This window comes from Eulemur rufifrons, chromosome 20, assembly GCF_041146395.1.
Source record: "Eulemur rufifrons isolate Redbay chromosome 20, OSU_ERuf_1, whole genome shotgun sequence".
Lineage (NCBI taxonomy): Eukaryota > Metazoa > Chordata > Mammalia > Primates > Lemuridae > Eulemur > Eulemur rufifrons.
In genome coordinates, this window is record NC_091002.1 from 49,451,120 (window position 1) to 49,477,438 (window position 26,319).

General features: G+C 43.4%; 1 protein-coding gene across 1 annotated transcript in view; it reads left to right on the forward strand.

Annotated features, from left to right (window-relative positions):
• The first annotated feature begins 7,817 nt into the window (after nucleotides 1-7,817).
• The window catches only part of CDH26 (cadherin 26), a 41,765-nt gene continuing 23,263 nt past the window's right edge, over nucleotides 7,818-26,319 (forward strand). Inside the window, exons 1-5 of the mRNA XM_069495789.1 lie at nucleotides 7,818-7,829; nucleotides 7,991-8,086; nucleotides 16,863-16,974; nucleotides 18,037-18,137; nucleotides 19,539-19,700. Of these exons, the coding sequence (XP_069351890.1) occupies nucleotides 7,818-7,829; nucleotides 7,991-8,086; nucleotides 16,863-16,974; nucleotides 18,037-18,137; nucleotides 19,539-19,700 (483 nt within the window). The remainder of the gene's footprint in view (nucleotides 7,830-7,990; nucleotides 8,087-16,862; nucleotides 16,975-18,036; nucleotides 18,138-19,538; nucleotides 19,701-26,319) is intronic.

Consider the following 26,319-nt stretch of genomic DNA (forward strand, 5'->3'; position numbering starts at 1 on the left):
ATTTGTTTTTGACATACATTGTTTTTCTGTTTTTTTCACCTTTCAGGCAAATGAAAAACTTGGTATTTCTCATTTGAAGATTAGCTTGCAAACTTTTCATACAGCAGTCAACGTCATCAGACACCAGCATAAAGATGACATGTATTTATAATTAAAACAATGTGCAAAGGCTAAATTTTAAGATCTTTTAAAATCTGGTTTTAGTCATACCAAACAACAACATAAAAAATATAAATATTTTTATGGTAGCCTTTTTCTTTCAAGACTTTATTTTCAAATTTGTACAGAGATTCCCTCTTTCATTCTTTATCATACTCCTAGAGAAAGCATGCTCTTATGCTAAGACCCTGTTTCTTTTTATATGAGCAAAAGATGTGCATATAGTAAGCATTACTTCCATAGTCCTCAAATGTACTCTTAACTTTCATACTCAGTCTATATTTTGTATTTGGAAAATATAGCACTAGTCTTAATTTTCATGTGGTTCCTGGGTGGTACCCGCTGTGTCCCTTGCCTGCCGTGTTCCTGTGAGCACAGATTGCTCCGTCATCTATGGCTGGCACCTCACTTAAGAGTCTTTCTCTGCTGGATTATTTTTGCAGCTCTTTATGAAGTTTCATGGCTAATGTCCATAAGCATGATATTATATGCACACACCCCTTATGTTAATACTGACGGGTTTACGCCGAGTTGCTGCCTTTCCCTGCAATGTGTCCACGCGAGTGCTCTAGGGACCTTGCATGGTTAGGGGCGAAGAGGTTTCCTTTGCCTCGCCTTGCGTGCGTCTCAGCTGAAGACCATCAGGATTAAGAAATTTGGCGGTAATGCCTCATGCATTTGTTCCCAGAACTTTTCACTGAAGTTGCATAATCTGGGAAATAGTCATTAACTTCATGTGTTCCGTTTAAAAAGCTTGAAAAAGTGACTTTGCTTGTTTACTTTTTTGCCTCAGGTTGGTTATCAATTTCAACCAGTATTATTGTGATTGGATAAGAGCTCCTAAGGAATAATGTTAAGTTTTTTAACGTTAGGTTTATTACAGGATTAACGTAAGCACAATTTTAGTGTTAAGATTTCTGACACATATCTAACGCATCTTAATGCACTAAATGCTGCGGATAACAATATTGCCATTTTCAAGCCTAAATGCTGCGGATAAGGATATTGCCGTTTTCAAGCCAACAATACTGGAAAGTTGAATCATGAACTGTTCAGTTCATCAAGTCAAAACCATAGTGTCCTGCAGTCTAATGACGAGTCATTGCATTTCCGAGAAGTGCCTCTCATTTCTGGGGAGTTGTTTACATATGCCCTGTAGTTAAACCAATTAAAATGATCCAAGATAAAATATATATATATATGAAAGAAAAAGTATTTTAGACTTAGACTTATTTAGTAGAAAAAGTTGTAAAACAAAAGCACAGAAATGAACTATAATAATATACCAGAATCTGCTATGATTGTTTAGGTTTAGGCTCTTTCCCAACTCTTTAAATGACTAAACAGGCTGAAGGTTTGTAACTAAGGTTGAATGTGGCAGAATTGGTGGCCTGTGACAAAAACAACGGGGTGGAGGATATCACAGGTCTTGCAGTAGCTAAGGGCTAACAGGAGGATGGTTTGTAGTGGTTTTGGGGCCTATTAGGAATAAGAATTCCTACATTACAGATACAAAATATTCTGTATTTCCTCTTTCCTTTATGTTCATTTACTTAAGTAGTTACATAAAAATATAAAACTCTTGGTGGTACTATATCTCAAAATAATTCAGAAGCAGTATTTATTATTAGGTACATGTACAGGACACTATTCAAAATGGCCTGAAGATATTCAACATGTTTGTTACTTGCTGTTAAAATGATTGTATGTTTGGTTTTGTGCGTACTAAGACAGAATCCATGTAAATTATTGTGAACTTGGATTTCTCCTTCCTCGAGATCAATTAAACAGAGAAATATTGTCTGAATTTTTCTGGCATTATTTTGTTTGGCTTTTTTTGCAGTTCTCCTTCAAAGTTTATTTTCTCTCTGGTTGTTTCAAAGAATGGCTCGGGTTGAAATTCTGTGCCAACTCCTGTTTTAATGCTAAGCGACATCCACAGCCAAAGCACAGTTTAACCTTTCCAGATGCATCTGAGAACATTACTGTAGATTTCCTGAGTCCCTGTTCCCTCGATTACCCCCCAAAATGTGTCGAGGAGTACCCGGGGAGCATAAAATTAAAGTAACGTGGTATGATGAGCTTGCGCTGTGACGTTGGCAGCCGGAAACGAGCACTGTCTCTTTCAGGGAAATGACCTGGTTAGGACATGCTGGTTCTGAACAGCTCCCGCTGCAGACTCGGAAAGGCCCTTTGCGTCTCTTCCGAAACTTCCTTCTGACAACGAGGTGCATCCTTTTGAGTCCACCAAATTTGAGTCCAATAATGTGTAGGGATTTAAAAAATAATTTTTTAGTATGGTTTGAAAATTAACCATGCTGCAGGTTTTAAATTGGTTTTTTTTGGTACAAGAAATGGTGGATTATTTTTGGATGTTGCTATTTTATTATCCACCAGGTGGTGACTAAACTCCTTCAGATGGCAGTGACTTTGCCTGTGAGCGCCTTCAAATCAAGTAAAAAGGTGTTTACTGGAATCAGAAAGAAATGGGAGAGAAAAGGATTGTTTTTCAGACCCAAACCGTGTTCTTAATTTACCTTCACTCTGCCCTCAGAGAATTAAATGGTATCTTTTATTTAGTTAAGGTCTGTGGAGGAGTCTCTTTGATTCATTGACTATTCTCGTGTCATAAAACACTGTCTAGCATAGAATAATGCTCAAGGAAGTAACGTAAGTCATTACTTTATAAAAATCTTCATAGAGATCCCTGTTTCCTAAAATACAATTTGAATATGTCTGTCCTTGGCAATTTAGTATTTAAGGAATTAGCTGTAATAACACTGGAAAATATATATGGAATGTAAAAGTGGGAGTCATGAATATAATTAAAATGGTCCTAGCTTAAGTGCTTAAAAGAAAACTAATAATGCATATTTAACGTTAGGTTACATTAAACTAGCACAATTTTACGCCTTGCTACTCAAATTGTAAACCCCTCGTCAGACCTACTGAGCCAGACTCGGTTTTTTAACAAGATCCTCTGCACATTAAAGTTTGAGAAACCTGCTCTCCTGGTGCTTGAAAAGTTCTGCACATTGGAGTTGAGTTCCCTGCTTTTGTGGTGCTTTAATGGCCGGCAGGTAATCAAGCCTTTGCTTGTCTATGCTGTTTTCTTTACAGCCTAGCACTTGGCTGGCTGTTTGACTCAGGAATAGATCACAAAAGCGAATGATTTCTGGCCTCTGATCTGATAATCTACCAGTGAGTGCTGAGGGGCTGAGGTCTCTTAGACCACATACTCATACGCTTCTATTTTTATTTTTATTTATTTATCACTTAGAGGGCGGATCTCACTCTGTTGCCCAGGCTGGAGTGCCGTGGACATATTCATAGCTCATTGCAGCCTCGAATTCCTGGGCTCAAGAGATATTCCTACCTCACTACAGGCACGCAGCACCACACTCAGCCAATTTTTAAATTATTTGTAGAGATGGGATCTTGCTATGTTGCCCAGGCTGATCTCAAACTCCTGGGCACAAGCGATCCTTTCACCTCGGCCTCCCAGAGTGCTGGGGTCACAGGCGTTAGCCACTGTGCCTGGCCCTTCCTCCTCTATTTTTTTTTTTTTTTTTTTTTTTTTTTGAGACAGAGTCTCACTCTGTTGCCCAGGCTAGAGTGAGTGCCGTGGCGTCAGCCTAGCTCACAGCAACCTCAAACTCCTAGGCTCAAGCGATCCTCCTGTCTCAGCCTCCCGAGTAGCTGGGACTACAGGCATGCACCACCATGCCCGGCTCATTTTTTCTATATATATTTTTAGCTGTCCATATAATTTCTTTCTATTTTTAGTAGAGATGGGGTCTCGCTCTTGCTCAGGCTGGTCTCGAACTCCTGAGCTCAAACGATCCGCCCACCTCGGCCTCCCAGAGTGCTAGGATTACAGGCGTGAGCCACCACGCCCGGCCTCTCCTCTATTTTTAAACTCCAGGAAGGAACACTCACTCTGCCTTCCCCTGTCCTTGCAGCCGCTTCTTCACTTCGGCCAGGTTTAGAAGGGTCTTCACTAACTGTTACCAAGCTTTTCCTCTACACGCATCTCTTGAGGTAACTGCCTTAATAAAGGGAGAACAAAAAGGAGGGCCTTCCTTTTTTCCTGTGGTGTTTTCAGTTTTCTACATATTGGAATGAAATGCCTTTTTATTCACAGAGCTTATGTAGTCTTGAAATAGCCTGATGAGTTTAATCAAGGATGTTCTGATTTTTAAACGTCTATATTTTTACCTCAACAGGATGGCTTTAATGTGGGAAGATAAACTGAACAGCCTCTTAAATCTCCCACCTCCCTTTCCTTCTCCTGCCATGAAGAAGCAGAAACAATTTATGTACATAACTGCCTGGAGAAAGGGCCTGTCGAGTTTACTATCAGTATTGTTAGTATCAGAATATACTCGCAAAAGGTGAAAAAGACTTCCATCTATTGTATCTGCCGTGTTTGTTTTTTCCCTAATTGCTCATCTGCAACTACATGTTAGTTGACAAAATTGGGGCAAGAGAAGAAAATCTCTCAAAGGAAATTTCCTGTCCAGCTCTCGGTGGCTGACTCAACATACTAAAACATTAGGAACTACACTTTCTGATCAACCTATGTGACTACTAAAGCAATCAAAAGAAAAAAGAAAAAAGTTTCTTAGTCATTGAAAATAAATCAGGAATTAGAAAGGGTGGATTATTTTATTCTAACATGAAGTCTAATGAACTTGAGCTCTTACACACGTTGCAAAGAATTGGGGTATAACCAGGTACACAATATTATGTATTGGGTAAAGCTACACTTAATAGTAACTTGGACTTTTCCCTGATGGAGTCGAAGTCACTGTTCTGATTTTTTTCCCAACATTTTATTATAAAAAGTTTCAAACATCCAGAAAAGTTGAAGGAGCTGCAGAGGCCACTCTTGAGACTGCGGTTACCGTCTCGCTCCACCCGCTCTGTCCGCGACCGTCCGCCCCGCAGCTTGAGTGGCTGCCTCCTCCAGGCGTCCGACTCCCTCCGGCTTCCACCTGCCCTTGGTCACCCTCCAGCGCCCCCACTCCAGGGAGCTGTTTTTATATCTGGTTCATAGTTGCTGTGTTTGGCAGGACTGGGCCCCTGGGAGCTGCTCCACCGTCACTGGAAGCAGAACTCTCCCTTTTTTTTTTAAACTCTTCCCTAGACTGTTGTGAGAAATTGAGCTTTTCTTTTTCTAGGAAGAAACGGGATCTTGAATTCAGAATTATGTGACTTGAATATAAATTTCATGTGAGTGAACATAGGGAGGCCTTGACTCAGTGCGTATCTAAACACTGGCCATTTTGCCCTTTCCTCGTCTGAGTCCTCGGCCCTGTGGTTCCAATCCTGCAGTTACATCGTGGGCACATTTTCACCCCAGGCACTTCAGTTAGTAAAAGGCAGCCCAGCTTAAAATGTCAGCAGCAACCTTTCCTGAAATCTGGTCTGTCCTGATGTGTTCATAACTATAAAAAAAGTACTGAACATTTGAGGTGGGTGGGGGGCCCCCCTCAACACCCAGGTGAGAATGTTGACCCTAGGTGGTTCATTGCAGCTCATACCTTCCTTTTAATCCTCAAATAACTTTTATCTCACAAGTGATCACGTCTCTTCATTCGTCAGCTTACAGGGAGCTGGAGCTGCCACCGTGTGGCTGTAAAATATTACTGTACTCCCAAGGATGCAGAGAGGAGCACTAGACTATTGTCACCAGGACCGCAGATGCTCAGAACACAAAGGGAGCCTCCACGTCTCCTAGCTCAGACTCACCTCATTCCTGCTGCAGGTGAAGCCCAGCATCGCCAGCTGAGTTCGAGGACCCACCGCCTAACCGAGAAGGATGGTTTGTGGGGAACTGGCATTTTGCTCAGTTATTTTAAATGCTGAAGAATGTTGAAAATTTGGTTGTTTCTGTTGCTGTTGCAACCTTACCAGGTTCACTGCCGGCTGCTGACACACCGAGACAGCAGGCGTTACCGCAGAGAAAGGGTTTAACATTGCAGGTTCCATGCGAGGAACCGTCTCCCCAAGACTTCGGGAGAAAGGGATTTTGAAGTTAGTTTAGCAGGCAGAGGGCGGGCAACTGGTTCTGCTGATTGGCTGGGCTTCGGGTGGAGTCACAGGGTGTAGAAATTGTCTTCTTGTGCTGAGTCAGTTCCTGGACAAGTGTCAAAAGACCAGTCGGGTCAGTTCCTTGGTGTGGACCACTGGTCCGGTGGGTCAGCGATGCCCTGGCAGACAGGCCTGGAAGATGTCCCAAAAACTAGATAACGGTGATGTTATCTATGGGAGTAATTGAGAAAGTTAAGAATCTTTATGACCATCAGGGACATGACTTCTGAGTAGCAATTCTAGGGAAGTAACTAGGGGATAATGACTGGCATGTAAATATTCCTATTTTACCTGTGCCTGCACCTTTGCGGAGTTCAGGCCCCCACCACCTTTCCCGCCTTGTGGACCTTTATTAATTTTTATAAAGGGTGCTCTCGTTATATCGAGTTCCCCATTTCTTTCCACTTAAAACAAATGCGAAGGTGGAACCCTCCCCTGGCATCCCTCAGCCCCGCCGACGTGAGTCCTTTGCCATGGGCACCTGGCTCTTCCCACCCACTGTTTAATCCCTAGCATGATTCTGGCATCAGGACATGCCAAACCTGCATGTTCCCACAAACATTTAACATGGTTTAGTCCACCCGACTTACGAATTCTGAATTAGTGATTCTAACGTAAGTTTTCAGAAGGCTACCATTATAGAACTATCCACTTTGAAAATAAGCACAAAGTACTTCTTTTGTCTTTATGTGAAGGAAATATCTAGAGACCTTAAAATTATATTTATTGCTCTTTTCAATAAGCTATCAATTTTCATAAAAATAATAAACTATTCAAATGAAAATATTCAGCAGCATCTCACAGAGCTCTGAATGCACAGAAAGCTGAGAAAGTTGACCTTCTATTTCATCTCTTAAAGAACTGTTTACTATTTCAACCAAGGTAATGTGATAACAAGGTAACAGCTTAAGGCAGTCAGGGTTAAATGTAACACAGTGTGTTTTAAAACTTGCTCAGTGCAACCTTAAGCATTGGTGTGCTGGAATCCCAGCTTGTGCATTTGTTCAGAATTCTAATGCAGACTCCCAGGGTGCCACCAACACCCTGTCCCCAGGGAGGCGCTTTCCCCGCTCTGCTCCCTCCTAATTCCAAACTCAAAAAGACAGATTCATCTAAGCTTACAAGAGGTTTTAGTAGAAATAGTCTGTAAGCCCCAGAGTCCTGAGACATGGTTGGAATAAAGATTTTTAGTGTTTTGGAAAGTAATTTTTTGTTCTTTTCTCTTTTCCATATCCTTTCCGCCACCCCTTAATAAAGTGATTCTTTCTTGCAGTCATTTTCTAGTTTTGTTGTTTTGAGAGGATACGGGTTATAGGAAATAATCATTAAAATATCCTGCTCTAGAAAGAGTTTATTGGGCGTTCTATTTGGAAACTAAAAACCAACAAGGAAATAAAGAATATTAATAACACACCACTTTCCCATAAGCGCTGGTTTTATATTCCCCCAGCTGAGCTGTTCTTCCCAAGGTGGGACCCCAGCCAGCTTTCTCTGTGTGTGCGTGACCATGGCAGCTTTATTCCCCACCCCTCCCTTCCTAGGAACTCCACTTGTCACAAAGGATGTCAAAGCCTGTAAGTCAGCCCGGCCCACTCTGATAAACTCAAGGGTACTGGGGAAGAGGGAGGAGCAAGTTGGATGAAGGTGTCTGGGCCACAGTGACCTGAGAACCACTGGAGGAGAAGCCCCTGGCAGGGGAGAGGGTGTCTGTCTCCGGCTTGGCCATCACCTGCAGGCTCTGGGTGCATCTGGGCAGCCCTCGGTGGGCATGAACTGCACGGGGCACCTGTCGCTGCTGCTGCTGCTGCCTGTGCTGCTGGGCCTGCTGCAGGTGAGCCGGGAGGGAGGAGTGGGGCGCAGCTCCCTCCAGGAGAAGGGAAGGAGGGGGGACTGCGTGTGGCCTGGCTGAGACTCACGCAGGAAGGGCGGATGTGGAGCTGGGAGCCGGGCTGGCCATCTTTGGTATGGAGTGTAGGCAGTGGGGGCTCCCAACTTATATAAAAGGGGATTAAGGATCACAATGCATTTGGGGGAATAGTGGGGACAGACTAAGGGGACTTGTCTTAAAACTGGCTTGTATAGCACACATGACTTTTGTTTAGATTACATCAACACACACGTTTTCTAATGATACTTCTGTTCACACTTTACGGAGATTGAGAAAATCTCAGGTGTCTACATCAAAGACAATTTGAGTAACCTGATGGGGATGGGAGGGCTCTATCTACCCTCCCCCGGCCACCACCACCAGCAATTACCACTGCTCAAATGGGAATACAAACAAAAACAGTGGAATCAGGATTAGAAAAATATGGGCTTGCCAAATCCTATAATACATCTTTTCTAACATAGTCGTCCTGAGACACCCACAGTGCCCTATGGTGTACATCCTCCCCCACTACAAAGAGTAATAAACCCAACTTGTTCAACTCAAGGCACGTTCATGCCCCTGGTCTTTGGCTACAGGGCACTGACACTATGAAGAGCCTTAAAACGTACGTAGTAAGGTAGCAACTAGTATGTATCCTATGCTTCCATTCATGCTTTGTAACAGTCACAAGTTCAGACACAAACTGACAGCTCCCCCCAAAAAGAAAAGTATGGGCCTGTTCTGTTTGTACTTAAAGTGGACAGAGTTAATGTTGCATATGCTTGTTGGTTATGATCTGCTCAATTTGCTTTCTGCAGGTAGGGAGAGAGAATCATTTCTTCCTTTTAATTCCAGCCGGGCGTGGGAGGAGGCCGCGCAGTGTTCGGGGGTAAAGGTTGTGGGGTCTGGATTGGGTCACTTAGCTTCCCAACTCAGGCTCCTCCACGTCCTGCTGGGCACCTGGGCTCACTTGAGTTTGGGCCTCATCTTGGCTCAAGTCGACTCACCTGGGAGCTCCAAAGACTCTCAGCGCTGGTGCTGCCCCCACAGGCTGAGACTGAACTGCTCTGGGCGCCGCGTGGGTGTCCTTTTTCACATAACCTTGTTAAACCTCATTTTCTTCACCGAAAATGGAGCTAATAATTGAATTTAGCTAACCCAGTGGTTGTGAGAATGAATGAAGAAATGCATAAAAGGGCTTGGCAGTGTGAAAGTTGTCAGAATCAAAATGGGGTTGCTTATGTTAAAAAACAAAACAGAAGAAAAAATCCTGACGAATAGAGCCAGGGAAGGCTATAAGAGAGGGTTCTCACGTTTGTATTCCCGATAACAAAAACTGTCACAAAAGACTACAAAAACCACAACCTCACACAAAGGCCCCCAAAATCTTACACAAAAATACTTCTGTGAGGACATCTGCCCAGCTGCTGCCTGTCCAGCCTTAAACTGGCACTACCCTTGTCATTGATTTTTGTAGCCAAGGATAATAATTTCAAAACAATTATGTAATCCTAATTTTTTTTCCTTTAAAAACCTTTGTCTTCCTTTATCTCCCTGAATATACAATAGTTTACGAAGACATGCGTATTCCCATTGCAATGTCCTGTTCCCAAAACAAACGTCATTTTCCCACAGTGAGACTCTGTGTGTGTTGCTGAGGTTGACGGCACGGCCACTAACGGGTAGGCCCGTGGGCTCTTACGTCTGTGTCTTTGTTTCCTGATCGTGGTGAAAGTGGTTGGCTCCGCCCATTCGTTCTGAGCTCACACTACAGCTGTTTTCTGGACACCTGCTGTGCACCTTAGTAGGCACAGGGGACACAGCAGTAAACAGAACAGAAGCGAAAACCCTGAATTAAAATGCACTCACTCTCACGGAATCCTCTTTCTGAAAGTCGGTCTCAGTTGCTTGGAGTTTGGAGAATTTTCTTGGCCACATTTTGCCATATCAAGAGTTGTGAGTGTTCTACTTTTCTCAACACGTTTTTAATTTTATCTCCAATACTTCCTGGAACCCTGTTTAATAGCGCATGCTAGCATGGATTTTGAATATTTGCAGATCAAATCCTGTCCTCACCTTCCCTCCCTGCAGCTAGTCTCACCAGGAAAGAGAACGGTGTTCCCCTCCTCTGTCGTATTAATTAGTGCAGCGCCCTGCAAGTTAATCGATCTCTGAGGGTGTGTTGGGTGGGGGCGGGCAGTAGAGATTGTACTCTGACCAAACGCCAGTGTTTGATGGCAGCTGTTTTATATATTAGCAGATTCCAGGGAAGCAAGACAGATAAAGAAAGCACGATTCAATAGGTGTTAGTTAAAGGTCAGAATCCCAGACCTTTAGCTGGGCACAGAGCTTAATACCCAGCAAGTCCTCAGTTATTTGCCAAGTTGGCTATAAGCAACTTATTCCTTTCCACGCCTTTCCTTCCCCCCACATTGGTTTATAACCATCTCTGACGTCCATAAGAAGTACCTACCGTGCCCCCCACCCCCAACCCCGATCTCCACGTTTAAAAACTGGTACCTGCCGTGCTGGAGCACTGTAATGTCACAGTTTTCCTCTGAAATCCCCACGCCCTTGCCCAGCGACAAAGTCAAGACTCTGTTCTGCAGGTTTACAGATTCAGTGACAAGTAATGACAAGCCCCAGTGAGGAGTCTTACTTCTCCTCTGGGTCATTTCCTGTCCCGAGAGCCCATGAACCCTCAGCTTTGGGCTGTGGCAGCTTAGAGACCAGAGAGGAGGGAGGTTTTAAGACAATGAAATTGGACAAGGAGGAAAACCTAGTGTGTTTTTCTGTTGCTGGTGGTGTTTTTATCTTGGAAATTCTGAATCAAGTTCTCTCTAAAAAAATCATTGGCATTTATGCCTTACCCAAGTCATTCTTTCAGCCCTTCATCCAAGACCGACAGAGCTGGTGGGACAGTGTGGTCATGGGCAAAGCTGAGAGGGTCCAGAGGGGACGGAGCAGTCTGGACTTGGTCCTAAGCAGGGGGAACCCAGTGGGGTTTGATGCTACAGCAGAGTGAAATCTACACTTTTAAAAGATCACCACGCTTCTGTGTAGAGACTGTGTTAGGAAAGGGTGTCAGTGTCCCTAGACTGCCAAAACAAAGTGCTACAAACAGGTGGCTTAAAATATGAGAAATGTATTCTCCCACAGCTGTAGAGACCGGAGGTCTGAAATCAGGGTGGCAGCGGCCCACCTCCCTCGAAGCCTCAGCAGGATCCTTCTTTGCCTCTTCCAGCTGCTGGTGGCCAGCGGTCCTCGGCCTTCCTTGGCTTGCGGCCACATCACTACCATCTCTGTCACCACAGGCCTTCTGCCTTGGAGTCTGTGTGTCCCTGCTCTCCTTACAAAGGCACTCGTCATCGGCTTAGGGCCCATCCTAGCCCAGAATGACTTCATCTCAGCTTGATTACATCTGCAAATGTCCTATTTCCAAATAAGGTCACAGGGACCGGAGATTAGGACTTCCACATATGTTGTTAGGGACAGGATTCACCCCGCAATAGGAGGATGGGGTTGGACAGTGACAGAGCAGCCAGGTGGCTTCTCCAGAGGGTGGAAACTCCAGCTATGGGAGGTGGAAACAGAGAGAAGCTGGAGGACTCGAGGGAGCCTTAGGAAGTCAAACTGACAGAACTTGGATGTGGGGACGAGAGGAGGAGGTGTCAAGGGTGACTCTGGAATGAGCGGGCAGGTGTCTTTTGTTGAGCTGTGGAGCCCTGGAGACGGGACAGGTGTGTGAGAACATAAGCCGTGCTGTCAGTCTCGGACATGCTGGATTTGCGGTGCGTGTGGGGGATACAAGCAGGAATAGTTTGTGGAGACTTGAACAGGAAGGCAGCAGATGCTTACTCAGCCCTTACTCTCCTCAGCACTTGTGCTGAGTGTTGTGAGTTAAAAAGGGATAACAGCTCCTTCACGGCTGGACTCCTGTGAGGATTAAGTACAGACACACATAGGCACTTACTTGTGTGCGTGTGCACAGATGAGGACATTTGGACTCAGAGAGGTTAAATTACCTGCCTGACATCACACAGCTGGTGAGGGATAGAACAGGCTTTGAACTCAGTCTGTCTAAATTCGTACATCCACACGCTAACCACTAGTCCATGTTATCTGCACTGGCCAGTGCTGTAGCCACTAGTCACATGTGGCATTTTGAATTTAAATAATTACAATTAAATAAAATTTAAAATTCAGTTCTGCACTAGCACGAGCCACATTTTCGGTGCTCAGTTAGCCACGTGTGGCTGGTAGCTAGCAGGCTGAGGGCACAGGTGAGAACATTTCCTCCTCACAGCAGCTCCTGGGCAGCCCCGTGCGAGCTCAGATGTGAGGTATTGGGTGGAGATTTAAAGAATCTGCACAGGACTCTCTCGAGGGAAATGCAAACACTGATGCCAGGATCCAGATTCTCCTTGAATGAAAGTGTGCATTCAAACATGAAATATTTCCAAGCATTTCAAGAAAGAATGGATTCCACGTAGGCTTCTTCATTCTGCAGTACCATACGTAGACACAAAGCCTTACTTTACTCAGATAGTTTTCCCCCAAAAGTGCCGTGGCTACACAGCCTGGGTGACATAGATTATGTGCCACAAGTCTGCCACACAATAATATGCCTGCCTGGCACCCACTGATAAAGTGTTTGGGCAACCCTGAAGCTGGAGGAACCAGCTTCTAGAAAGTTCTCGCCTCCCTCACATTATAGAAAGCATTATGCAAATCTTTTAAATGATATCCTCTTTGGAAAAACTGCCTAAAATTGGCGTGGGTGGGAAATATAAGAAAAACACTTACAAAATCATTACAGCAAATGTAACAGTTTCTAGTCTTCCTACATTACCCAGACCAGCCGTCTCATGTTAATTTCTAAGGCAGGTATGAGAGCAGAAACGAGACACGCACTGATGCGGGATTTCGGGTGTCTGGGTGGCAGAGTGTAAACACTCACCATTGCAAACCTCTTGTGAACACTCTGGCTGGCTCTCACAGGACTGTCACCTGTGCCGTTTATGTGCTATCACAATAAAATGAAGGGCCCTTAGAGACAACTTGCCTCATACGCTCAATTTACAGAAAGGGAAACTGAGTCCCAGAGAGGACACGAACCCTCAATATACTCCTAATTAATAACCCCGGCCACCTGGAAACACATCTGTTTTAGAAACTGAATTCATTTCTTTATTCTTTTGCAAGAACTGTAATTTTCTATGTTTAAAATTATATACCTAGGTAGGCCCTTAATTTAAAACTACCAACATTAATCAAGAAGCATTCATTGTCTGAATAAATCAGTTTGACATTTTGGAACTCAAAGGGTTTAAAAATTCTTTTCCTTCAGGTAAATAGAAATATATTCAGTGGCAGGAAACAAATATTATCATTATTTTGACATTAACAAAACCCAATAATATCACCCACCCACTCACCGTGAGAGCAGCTGAGCACAAGAAATGAACATATGAAGAATGGCTCTTCATGTCCACGAAACCATTTTTTTTTTTTTTTTTTGAGACAGAGTCTCACTCTGTTGCCCGGGCTAGAGTGCCATGGCGTCAGCCTAGCTCACAGCAACCTCAAACTCCTGGGCTCAAGCGATCCTTCTGTCTTAGCCTCCCAAGTAGCTGGGATTATAGGCATGTACCACCATGCCTGGCTAATTTTTTCTATATATTTTTAGTTGTTCAGCTAATTTCTTTCTATTTTTAGTAGCGATGGGGGTCTCGCTCTTGGTCAGGCTGGTCTTGAACTCCTGAGCTCAAACGATCCATCCGCCTCGGCTTCCCAGAGTGCTAGGATTACAAGCGTGAGCCACCGCGCCCGGCGGAAACCACTTTCTAATGCGTCACTGTGTTGTGACGTGATCCTGAATGAGGATAGATTCCGACAGGGGCCAGGCAACCACAGGGAGGGTGGTCTGGCAGGATCTAGGTAGGCCAATGCACTCACTCTGTCCCACAGAGGCGAAACTCTAGGTATAAATCCTAGAGTTTTCAAAATTCCATTTAGTGAAAAGAATGGTGCTGTTTTATACATTTTCAAGCATTTCAAGAAAGAGTTCCGTAAATCTTTTAAATGTCCAGCTTAACAGAAGACAGCTGGGTTGTCCTCTCCGCTTCTGCGTGCAGTTGTGACTGCTGTGCGGTGAAAGCATGTGCAGAAGTTCCGGCCTCACACAGGTCTGTGTTTGGAAAGGCAGAAACACCTCGAACAGGTCACTGAGGGCATCCTGTGCTACTGCAGGCAGTTGTGTCTTAACAGTTACTTGCAACGTGGAATCTGAAACCACACTAATGAACTTTCCCTGCTCTCTTACATTAAAATCCATTGGTCTCTCTTGCTCTTTAATGATTCTTTTACCTGATGTGCTGATCATTGGGAAGCCATCAGCTCACTGAGTTATGCAGATATTCCCAATGTGGACATATCAATATTTCAGTCTATGAAATAAAAACTCACCTCCATTAATACCTCCACTGATACGAGAAAGATCTTTATTTACTGGGAAGCTGGCAAACTCGTACCGGTAGACACAACTTTTCTAAAATTCTGCTTTTTGCTTGAAAGCTTGAATTTTATCATTGGGAACAGATACCGTCCATTGTTTTTCTTGAAGTGACAGTCTCACTTTGTTCACCATCAAGGAACTGTGCATGAAATACCCAAGCCTGAATCATCGGTTTGTCAGGTGTGCTTTGAGGCGAAATGGCATTGCATCAGAGAAGGTGGCTTGTTCAGCTGGAGACTGGAGCGGCACACGGGTGCTTTTCCTCGGGCCCAGCGTCCTGCTCTGACCTGCAGCTGCAGCGCTTTGTGAGCGTCTCCCGTCTAGCCACACAGAACATTCAAAAGATGTACTCTCAAGTGCTGCGATCTAGCAAATTAATAATTTTTACTACTTCGTCAGTTCTCAAGGGATGACAAGCATGAAGCAAATTAGCCAATTCTTTCATTCTTCTAGTTTTCTTTCTCTTTTCTTTTCTGTTTTTCCCGCAAGTGCTTGGTGCGAAGAACACGGTGACCACTGCCTCCATCTGTGCTGAGGCCTCAGCAACCTCACCCACTGCTGTTCCGCACCGCCAGAGCACGTGCCGCACAGTAGAATAGGAGAGTAACGCCCTAGTGTTGGTACGCAGGAGTTTGGCCTTGTGGACGCCGATAGGGTTGTGCGGACGGCTGCTTAACCACACTTTGAAAACCGCTGGTACAGAGAAACTTTCTGTGTCTACATGGATGTTTATGACCATAGCCTTTTTTTTGGTAATAACGAAAAATTAGAACCTAGCTAAATGACCATCACTAGGAGCGTGGATAAATATACTGTTGCCTATTTGTCTAGTGAAACACTATACAGCAGTGAAAATGAATGAACTGGGGCTATAGCTATAGGTATCAACATACACACCCACAACAACTAAAGCACAATGTTAAGTAAAAAAATAAGTTATGGAATGATGCTTACTGCGAACCATTATTTTACAAAGCTAAAACCAGAACCATGAAGAATTATATGTTGAAGAATTATGAATATATATATCATACACACACGCACATATATATAGCACAAAGGTTTAAAACATGCATTGAAATGCTAAATATAATTTAGGATGAGGGTTACTTCTGAGGAAGGAAGAGAGAAATGAGATGAGGGAGGGGGCAAGGGAGCTTTGATTTTATCTGTAACAATTTATATATCTCTGCACTCTGAAGCAAATATGGTAAAATATTAAAGTTTGATAGAACAAGGTGATGGATGTCACTAGTTTATTCTCTATTTTCTCTGCATGCTTTAAACACTTTATTATCAAATTTTCTTTTAAATGGGGAGACTAACAAGAAAAGGTTTTATTAAAAATGTTTCATTTTTTAAAGACAGACTTTCCCTTTTACTTTAATTGACAAAAATCTTAGTGCTAAATTGAATGCTCAATCTTTGTTACTCAAATAATCTACATTTTTTGGTAACTTTTTATTTTGATATAAAAATGTGTATGTTTCAAGGAAAATACAAAGGATTTAAAAATATCCTTTATGAGAATTCATCACTTGTTTATTTCTTGCCCCATTTGCTTTATCGTGTTTATCCTGTGTGCACACTTTCTTTCTCCCTCCCTTTCTCTCCCTCTCCCCCCCCCCCCACCATGCACGTGCACGCACACATACACACACACCCTTTTGTGTGCTCGGTTCTGACGTACATTGCAGGACTTGCCTCTTTCTGTTGCAACAGTCTTATTGAATATGTATTTTTGGGGTGCAGGGGGAAGGTTGTTGAGATATAGCTTCCAAATAAGTAATTCTCAAGGTAAATCATTATGTAAGTACAAAGCATCAAGTTCTATTATTTTATTGATTATTGTAAATAATGTCTAAAAATAAGGGGAAAACAAGAAAAAGGCCCACTTAAATCCCATCACCAATTAGCATTTGATGCTATTTTACATGTGTATATATGTAATAAATACATCTGTGTTCATCTTGAATAAACAGTTCTATTTCCTACTTTGTTAATTAACATAACAGTAGCAGTATTTTATGGTTTTAAACATCCCTGCCATTGGTAATAATATATCAGAATTCTTTTGGATATTTCTCCTATAATTAGAGAAGTAGTAATCATGAATTGCCATGTAAAGAACAAGAAATTATATTATCAAAACTAAATGCAGAAGTTCTTTTTTTGTTGTTTCTAATTCTAGATTTTTGTGACTCCAGGCAGTTTCTATAGATTCTGAAAAGTGTGTTCCTACTAATTAATGTCATTTTTAAAGTCAACATTGTTAATTGTGTCCAACAAGAAAAAGATGATCTTACTGATCAAACAAAAGAGGGGTTTGGAAGTCACTTTCTTCGTAAAGTCAGTCAGTCTCCAGACTTCACTTAGAGACTGGATTGCAATGTTGCTTTCTTTAGTGCCCTGCCAATGTTTGGTTTGCAGAAAATAAAATAGTAACTAGATGTGGCCTTTCAGAATCTTGAGGAACTGCCAGCGAGTTTCAGATGATGCTTTTATGTCTAATTAGAATATAAATAACCTGTGAACATCAGAAATCAACCATCCAGAGATAGCCTGGAGGTTTAACCACACTATTTTCTTTGTGAAATTAAAATATATTGGCTGTAACATTTTCCAGTGTAGGGTAAGCAGTCACGCACCCACCACCACTGCGAGCTCTTGCCATGTCCCCATGCCATAATGCCACCTTATGATTATGTACTTGGTATCCTTCTGGTCAATTCACTTTATCATTCAGTGATTTTCTAAAAAAGAATTTACATTTTTGTAGATAAAAATTAATGTGATTAGAAACCAGCTTCACTTGTAATAAATAGACCACAGCTGTAAGAATATATAATATAATGCAAACAAAACCATATTGTTAAATTCTGTGTAGAGTCTCTTGCCTGACGAATATCTGAGCCCAAGTTCTAAGTTTCTCCCCCTCCACCCCCACCCCTGTTACAAGGGAGATTAGGAGACAGAGAGGAATTATAGGCCTACAGCACTGAAGGGAAACTTTGTCATCGATGACTTCGGGAAGCTGGAGAGAGAAACGGAAAGGGAAGACCTTTCTCAACAGCTGTCTCCAGGTCTACTCTAGGATGGCAATGGCACATGGTCGCGATGATCTTTAATGTCCTGTCTGCATTTCCCCTAAAATTATCTCATGGACCACAGAATATCGCTGGGTGGCACTTGCTCCACAGTCAGAAATGACCCTATGGTTGCTCAGAGGACAGGTCCTTGTCATTTCTAAGTTCAGGGGGCTGCTGTGGGGCTGAGAGAGAGAGCTCCAAGCGTCCACATGGGGCCTACCTGTGAGGTAAGGGCGCAGAAACCGCAGGCCGCTGGCACCACCACCATCTTTCTCATCATAATTGTCACTGTAATTCCCAGGGAGAATGCCATCAGCCTCTACGGCGATCCAAGAGAAGATGGATCATCACCACCTTGGAGCTGGAGGAGGAAGACCCAGGTCCCTTTCCCAAATTGGTTGGTGAGGTAAGGTGCCTCCTTTTGAGCAGAGACCCCTGTCACTCCCTCTGAGTCCGCGTGCCCACCGGGCAGAAGTCAATCTTGCAAGGATCTGTGCTCGTGAGTCCAGGTGCTGAAGTGGTGTGGAAGGAACACAGGACTGGGACTCAGGACGCTTTCTAGATCTTGCCCCACCACCTGTTTTCCTTGTCCCATGCAGAGTCTCTTTTAAAAAGTTCATTGTTTAAAACTAGGGAGATTGTATTACAAAATTCTGCACTTCTAGAGGCTTTTCAAAAATTGAAAGTTCTGGCCACATGGAGTCCATATTCCCATGTGGCAACAATAAGCTGGGGCTTGAGTTACTCAGAATACCACAGTCTCCACCACTCCCTATAGCCTCCCTGATAATGCAGTTGAGTATCAACCGCTCAATTCACTGGAGAAGACACATGATGATGTTGGAATCCCAGAACTTTTACACTTGGCCCACATTGCTCCTTTCTGCTAGCTTCCTGGCACCAGGGGGCCTTTGAATTATGGACTGATTAAGTTCTCCTATAGGTGTGACATTCTACGATTCTTAGAAAAGTTAAATATATTTTATATTTTTGTAATATTTTTGAAAAGCAGTATATGTCTACTGTTAAAAAAAAAAACAACCCAAACCACAAAAGTTAGAGAATGTTTTCAAAGCTCTCTTGTTAAAAGTACACATTCTCGAGAGTCAGGGAGACTGAGTGGGCTCCTGTCCCCATGGCACCACGTCCTCACCGTGGGAGCTGGACATCCTTAACATGTCTCATCTACACAACGGGGTCGGTGATAGTACTTCCGTTGCAGTGATGTTTTAAAGATTAAATATAATAGGTGAAGGCAAGTAAGGCATAGAGTAGGCCGGCTCATTCTAAGCTTCTTCTAAGTGTCAGCTGTAGGATCACTACTTCTCTTTCCCTCAAGGGAAAATCAACATTCACAGACTGGTATGTATCCTTCCAGATATTTCTGTGCACATTTGCTAATGTGAACCTGTATTGAAGAAGTGAGATCACATTACGTGTATTGTTCTGCCACTTGCCTTTCTTGTTTAAGGACGTGGCCTGCCCATCCTTCCGTGGCAGTGCAAATAAATCTTTAAAGGCTGCAGAGGATCCCATACTATATGAAGGGAGTGTCATTATGTGATATTTTTTTGTTCTGATGGACACTTATGCTATATATAACAGTTTTTTTATAACCAACTGCAGCCAGTATCTTTGTTCCCACATCTTTGCGTATCTGTTTATTTCCTTAGCGTAATATAAATCCTCAGATGTGCTGTTGCTGGCTCTGATTCCTCAAAGGTGTCTTTGATTCTGAGCCTTGACACTTGGTTATCACAGTGGTTTGTTTTCATCCTTTTTTTCTTTCCATTTTTTCTCCTTCCAGCTATTCAATAATATGTCTGAAAACACGACATTAATGTATTTAATCAGTGGACCTGGCGTGGATGAATATCCAGAGCTTGGTTTGTTTTCCATAGAAGATCACAAGAATGGAAAAATATATGTTCACCGCTCTGTCGATCGTGAAACAACACCGTCTTTTATGGTATCTTTTAGATGTATTATAATATCTAAGCTTGGATTTATTGTAAAGCTCTTGTGGGACTATTGTGTTTGATAAGAATTATTTAAACTGATTAGTTTCCAGGTTGTGGGAGATTGAGATATACACTCTGACAAGCTTTAGGAGAATGCATGGGACACAGGTTAATTTTGGAATCTTCTAGAGTGCTGGACTTTGGCTTTGTGATGGTTTCTGCAATCTGTATGGGCTGCTATAGACCTTTATTCTAATGACCAGCATCCCAACATGATCAGGATATCTGAAAGCATTTGGGGATAGAGTCACAGAATGTTTATAAAATAGGCTAATTTAGATTTTTATGAATGACATTTGAACCATGGAGACAAGCTATATACAGACCGCATGGGTTGCCCAGTGAGCGATGACTGAGGACTTGCGTACCTATTGACAGTGTCTTATTGTGAAACCAGGTATTCTTAGGATTTCATCACCCCAACACTGTGGTCTAGTATGAAGTTGAAATTCAGGTTCTAAACTAGGAAAGGGAATTACAAATGAAAAAAATGCCCAGAGCACATGGTGGTATATCATGTTACCCAGCTGACGTTGCAGGGGGTGTTTAGATGGCCAGAGTTTGCTCTATTTCCACTTCCGTGGGGCGGAGCTACTGGGAACTCGGCTTGGTCCTCAGGCCTGCTTGGCTGTCATTGACTCTGCAGAGTGAGACGTTGCTTGACATTTGAGAAAAGCAATTTGTGAAGCTTGCTCCAGTGGCTCCAAAGTATTTATATACACACTAAAATATATACTCTTAACTCACCGATAGGCTCTGAATCTCTAATTTTTAACCAGGCAGATATTCTCCCCAAACTTCGGCAGACAGACAGAGATGACTCTCTCTAGGTCTCCTCTATCCGTATAAACTCTTGCCTCCCTTCTCTGCAGAATTTGCAGTGTCTGTTAGAAAGAAGGAATATAGAGTAGTCTTAGGGAGCCCTGAGCCAATGCTTCTAAATCTTTAATGAGCAAAGAGATCATCTAGGATCTTGGTAAAATGCAGACTCTATTTCGGTAGGTCGGGGTGGGGCCTGAGGCTCTGCATTTCTGACAACGTCCCAGGTGATACCGATGCTGCCAGTCCACGAGCTGCTTCTGCATGTCGGGCCGGGAGGAGCTAGTGATGGTCACGGACCCCTGCAAGGATGAAACCAAACATTCAGGGCTTGTTTGCTGCTGTTGTTGTTTGTTTCCTTTTAACATTTTCAATGACGTATTAAGGGTTGGCATTCACAATGATTAATATGGGACCTTGTGCCTAGAAGCTGATGATGCTTAAATAAAATCTCTAAGAACATTTTCCAAAACATGGGGTTGAGATGGAAACGCTTGGCACATCTCAGATGGGTCCTAAGCACCATTTAGAGCAAAAAGTGAAAGCATGGAGGGGAGACAAGCGGTATCCCCACTGGCTCTGTTGTGTCAAGATTTCAAGGTTCTACGCTTGGAGCTTCCTGGCTAAGCCAAATCCACATTCTGATCCCCCAAAGCATGGACTGCAGTTGTCCTTTCTTACCGAGTTACGTAATTATTTGATAATTGGTCCCCTCATTTGACTTCAGACTTCCACGAGGGAAGACGCGGGGTGGAAGTTTGGAGCTTCCAGCTTGGCCATCGAGTTCTGTCTCGTGACCCTGTTCTCATTACCTGCCGGTTCTCATTACCTGAAATGTGCACTTTTGTGTCTGATTATCTGTTAATAATGAATCTCCCTCATTAGAATGTAAGTTCTGAGAGCAGGAGACGCTGCCTTATTCCTAACTCTGGGGCAGATCTGCCATTTCCCCAGAGTCGAGATCAGGGCTCCTCCCGTAGTAGGTTCTCTGTTAATTATGCTGGATGAATGAATAAATCAATGAATGGGCACAGTAAAATGTAGTCTCTGCCCTGCAAGGTTTGTGGATTGAATTGTGTTTCCCAAAAAGATGTGTTCAGGTCCTAACTCACGATACCTGTGAGTGTGAGCTTATTTGGATATAGGGTCTTTGCAGATGTAATCAAGTCAAAATGAGGTCATACGGGATTAGGGTGGGTTACAACCGAGTGACGGTGTCTTTAGAAGAGGGAATTTTGGACACAGACAGACACAGAGGAGAATGCCGTGTGCAGATGGGGGCAGAGAGGGGAATGCTGCCAAGGAACATGGAGCTTGCCGCTAACCACGGAAGCCAGGAGACGGGCATGGAACAGACTGCCCCTCAGAGCATTTAGAAGGAACCAGCCCTGCTGACACCTTGATTTTGGTTCTAGCCCTCAGGACTGTGAGAGAACAAATTTCTGTTGGAAGCCACCCGGCTTGTGGTACTTTGTAATGGCAGCCACAGGAAACCAACACACAGGGTTTGCACACGGGTTAGAAACATACGCAGCAGTCCGATGAGAAGGGGTGCCAGCCACAAAGAGTGGCAGAAGCCAAGCGTCCTGTGAATACTACACAAACCCAGCATCCTAGCCTGCCCATCGGCTTCTGTAGGAGAACATTTAATATCATTGGTTTTGGCAGTCCGTCAAGACAGGCATTGTTAAAAATCAGGTAAACCTAATGGTAGTGGCAAAAAGACATCATAGTAGCACTGCTTTACTCTTGAGGACCCTGAAGGAATCTCTAAAACTAGCCAGGACAAAAACCTGTGTTCTGGAGGTGGCAAGGGAGAGGCTAACTCCTTATTAATTCCAGAAACTTATAAGAAAGCAATTGAGAATTGCTGTAAGATATAAGACAGAGTTGGAAAGGGAAAAAGTCTGACTTTTGTCTGTGTGGGAATCTTATCTATTTATATCAAAATATGCTCACTTTCATAGGATACCAATACACACCTCAAAACTCATCCTTTTATATTCCTCGAAATAACTATGTATCTGTCTTTCTCCCCACACAGCCATCTTTGCCTACATCTAGCCTATGCATTAGGTGATTTCGTGTTTTGTGTTTGGCACTTGCACTGTTTCCATATGCTCATTTGTGTGGAAGACTTCAGATCTTGTGCATGTAATTCCAAATAGCCATATGGTGATTCATCATGTAACTGCACCGTGGTGTGTTTATCCGAGGGTATAAATCTTAAGGCCATAACAAAAGGCTGAAAACACTTTCCAAGTGCAGAAAATACCCATGACATTTCCTTTCTCCATTGTGATTCTAAGTCCCCCGAAATTCTTAGCATCTTATACCAAAGAATAAACAGCACTCGTGCTTCCCAGGCATCTTATGGAGCTAAAGGTCTCAGATGTAGCTTTTAGGGTAATAAATGGAATACAAAATAATAAACATAAAACAAACATGGACTTCTTGCTTGTAAGTGGAGGGATTACAGTTGGTGCAGAGTTGGAGCCAAAAGTCAGGGTGATTAAGGGCCAAGAGTTGCCGGCACAGTCATAAATTATGGAGGAGAATGTGGAGACAGTGTGTGGGAAAGCCAATTTGCTCGCACAAAAATTTAAAAATGTATGTTAGAGTCCCCCGAGCAGACCAGTTCAGTAGCAGAAGCCCTGCAGCCTCCTTCCCTCTTACTGTGGGGGAGGAGGGGAGCTGCCCCGGACCTGGCTTGGGCCCTGCGCCCTGCGCGGAGGCCTGGTGGGCTCCAGTGGTGAAAGGCCACGAGGAACAGCAAGTCTGCAGGGAAAGGAGGCCCGACGAGCTGCCACGGCAGAGCAGAGGGGAGCTGGGGGCCCTGAGGCAAGGAGGTGGGGAGATTGCTGCCGCCGAAAGCTTTCAAGGCCCGAGACAGGCGCTGTCTGGGAGCCCCCACTTTGGGCCCCGAGGAGCCAGAGGGGATGTGGGGAAGAGCTGGCCCACGGTGCAGTCTCCACCCCAACTGGACTTGGACCCGGGCTACTTGGCCTCCACGCGAGAGCAGAGTAGCCACGTGGCCTCCCCATGGTGCAGAGCTGGACGGCAAGGGGGCCGCCTCCAGGGCTCCTGCAGGAGGAAAGGAGTCCGTCTGCCTTAAGGGCTGGGGCTCCCTGAGTCCTCCCGGCCCCACGTGTCCCCCAGCATCCCCAGGCAGGATCTTACCTGGACACCAGCGGGTCCTCGGGAATCCGTGGACCCCTTGCAAAGCGGCTCTGCCTGGGCCGCTCCTCAGTGTGGGGTTTGTGCCCTTTCCTATGTCTTAAATTTGTTATATTTTATTTAATATGTAGTTATTTTTGTTTTATAAGGACATACTATTTTTAAATGTATGGACTTTATTTTTTTAGCGCAGTCTTAGATTCACAGAGAAATGGGATGGAAAGTAGAGAGCGTCCACCTGCGTTCCCCAGCCCCAGCCTTCGTCTGTGCTAGATCCTGCAGACCGGGTGTGCCTCTTGCAACCCCTGAGCCAGCATTTTGCGTTAGTGTTGACCAAAGCGCGTCCTGTCCGAGAGGATTCACCGTTGGTCTTGTACTTTCTATGGGTTTGGACACATGTGTAATGACATGTATGACCATGACAGGGTCATACACAGTAGTTTCACTGCCCTAAAAGTCCCCCGTGCTCCACCTGTGCACCCCCCCGCCCCCAGCAAGCGCTGATCCTTTTACTCTCTCCAAGGTTCTGCTTTTCCCAGAATGTCACATAGCTGGAATCATACAGTGCGTGGCCTTTGCAGACTGGCTTCTCTCCCCTAGCAGTGTGCGTTTACGGCTCCTCCGTCTTTTCATCACTGCACAATGTCCCACTGTGGGATGGGTCTGCTTATCCTTTCACCCACCGAAAGACGTCTTGTTTGCTCCCACATTTTGACAATTACCAATAAAGCCGCTATAAACATTCGTGTGCAGGCTTTAGCGTGCACACACGTTTTGAACACGTGGCTGGATGGTATGGGAAGAGTATATCTAGTTTTGAAAGAAACCACCAAACTGTCTTCCAAAGTGGCTGTGCCATTTTGCATTCCCACCAGCGATGAGTGAGGGTGCCTGTTACTTATACGTACTTTCCAGGTGTAAAATTAATGACGGCTTCTCATGAAATTTTAAACAATAGAAAAATCCATGAAATAATAATGAAAAATCCAGCCCTACCTCCCAACTTTTCTCTCTGTTCTCATTCCACAGAGGGAGAATGAAAACCACAGAGAAGTTACAATGTTCATTCTTCCCTTATTAGATTTAATGTAAAGTATTTTTATAACTTCTTGGACACTGCAATGACCTTAGAACCCTTAACTACGTTTACTCCTTCCACATCTTGTGTGTATTTTACTTTTATTTTAAAAATATGTATACAGTAAAATGTATACCGTCCCCTAACTCCTTAACCCCTGGAAACTACTAATCTCTTCTCTGTCCCCACGTGTTTACTTTGTTTAGAACGTCACAGAGATGGACGCACACAGCATGTCACTTTTCAAGTCTGGATCTGATATTCATCCATGCTGTTGTGTCCCTTAAAATTTGTTTCATTTTATTGCTGAGTAGTAATATTTTATACAGCGAGCTGAAGGACACTTGAGTTGTTTTCTGGTTTTGGTGTTCATAACAAAACTGCTATGAATATACAGTTTTTATGTGAACATCAGTTTTTGGGTTTTTTTAGGCAAGTAGGAGTGGCTTAGATGGATCACACAAGTATATGTTTAACTTTCTAAGAAATTCCTGAACTATTTTTCAGAGTGGCTGAACTATTTTGCATTCTCACTGGACATGTGTGAGAATTCCGGTCGCTCTGTGTCTTTGGCAGCATTTGGTATTGTTAGGTTTTTAGTTTAGCCATTCTAATAGCTGTGTGGTGGTAGCTCACTGTGGCTTTAAGTGTGACTTCCCTAATGACAAATGATGCGTTATTTGCCATGTATAGATCTTCTTTGCAGAAGTGTCTGTTCAAATTCTTTGCCCATTTTATCAGTTCCAGGAGTCTCTTGGTTGAATCCTTGGGGTTTTCTAGATATAATATCATATCATCAGCAAAAAATGAGAGTTTGATCTCTTCTGTCCCCATTTGGACGCCCTTAATTCTGCTCTCTTGCCTGATTGCTCTCGCAAGGACTTCCAGCACTATGTTGAATAGCAGTGGGGACAGTGAGCAGCCTTGTCTGGTTCCAGTTCTAAGTGGGAGGCTTTCAATTTTTCCCCATTCAGTATGATGTTGGCTGTGGGTTTGTCATATATTAAAATTGTGCTGTTTGTTTTCTTATTACTGAATTTTGAATACAAATCCTTTGTCAGCGTGTGATACACAAGTATTTTCCCTCAGCCAGTGGCTTTGTCTTCTCATTCTTTTAACAGTGTTTTTCACAGAGCGAAAGTTTTAAATGTTGATAAAGTCCAATTAATCAATATTTTTTCTTCTGGATCATGTTTTTGGTGTCATATTTAACACATGATCATGGGGATTTTCTCCTTTTTTTGCTACAATTTTCATAGTTTTGTGTTTTACATTTAGATCTACGATCCATTTTGAGTTAATTTTTGTCCAAGGTGTGAGATGTAAAATCCAGGATCCAGGGTTTTGTTTTGTTTTTGTTTTTGCATCTGGACATCCAGCTGTGGCAGCACCATTTGCTGAAAGACTGTCCTTTCTCACTGAGTTGCCTTTGTACCTTTCTCAAAAATCAGTAAACTACATTTTGTGAGCTTATTTCTGCACTCTTTATTCTG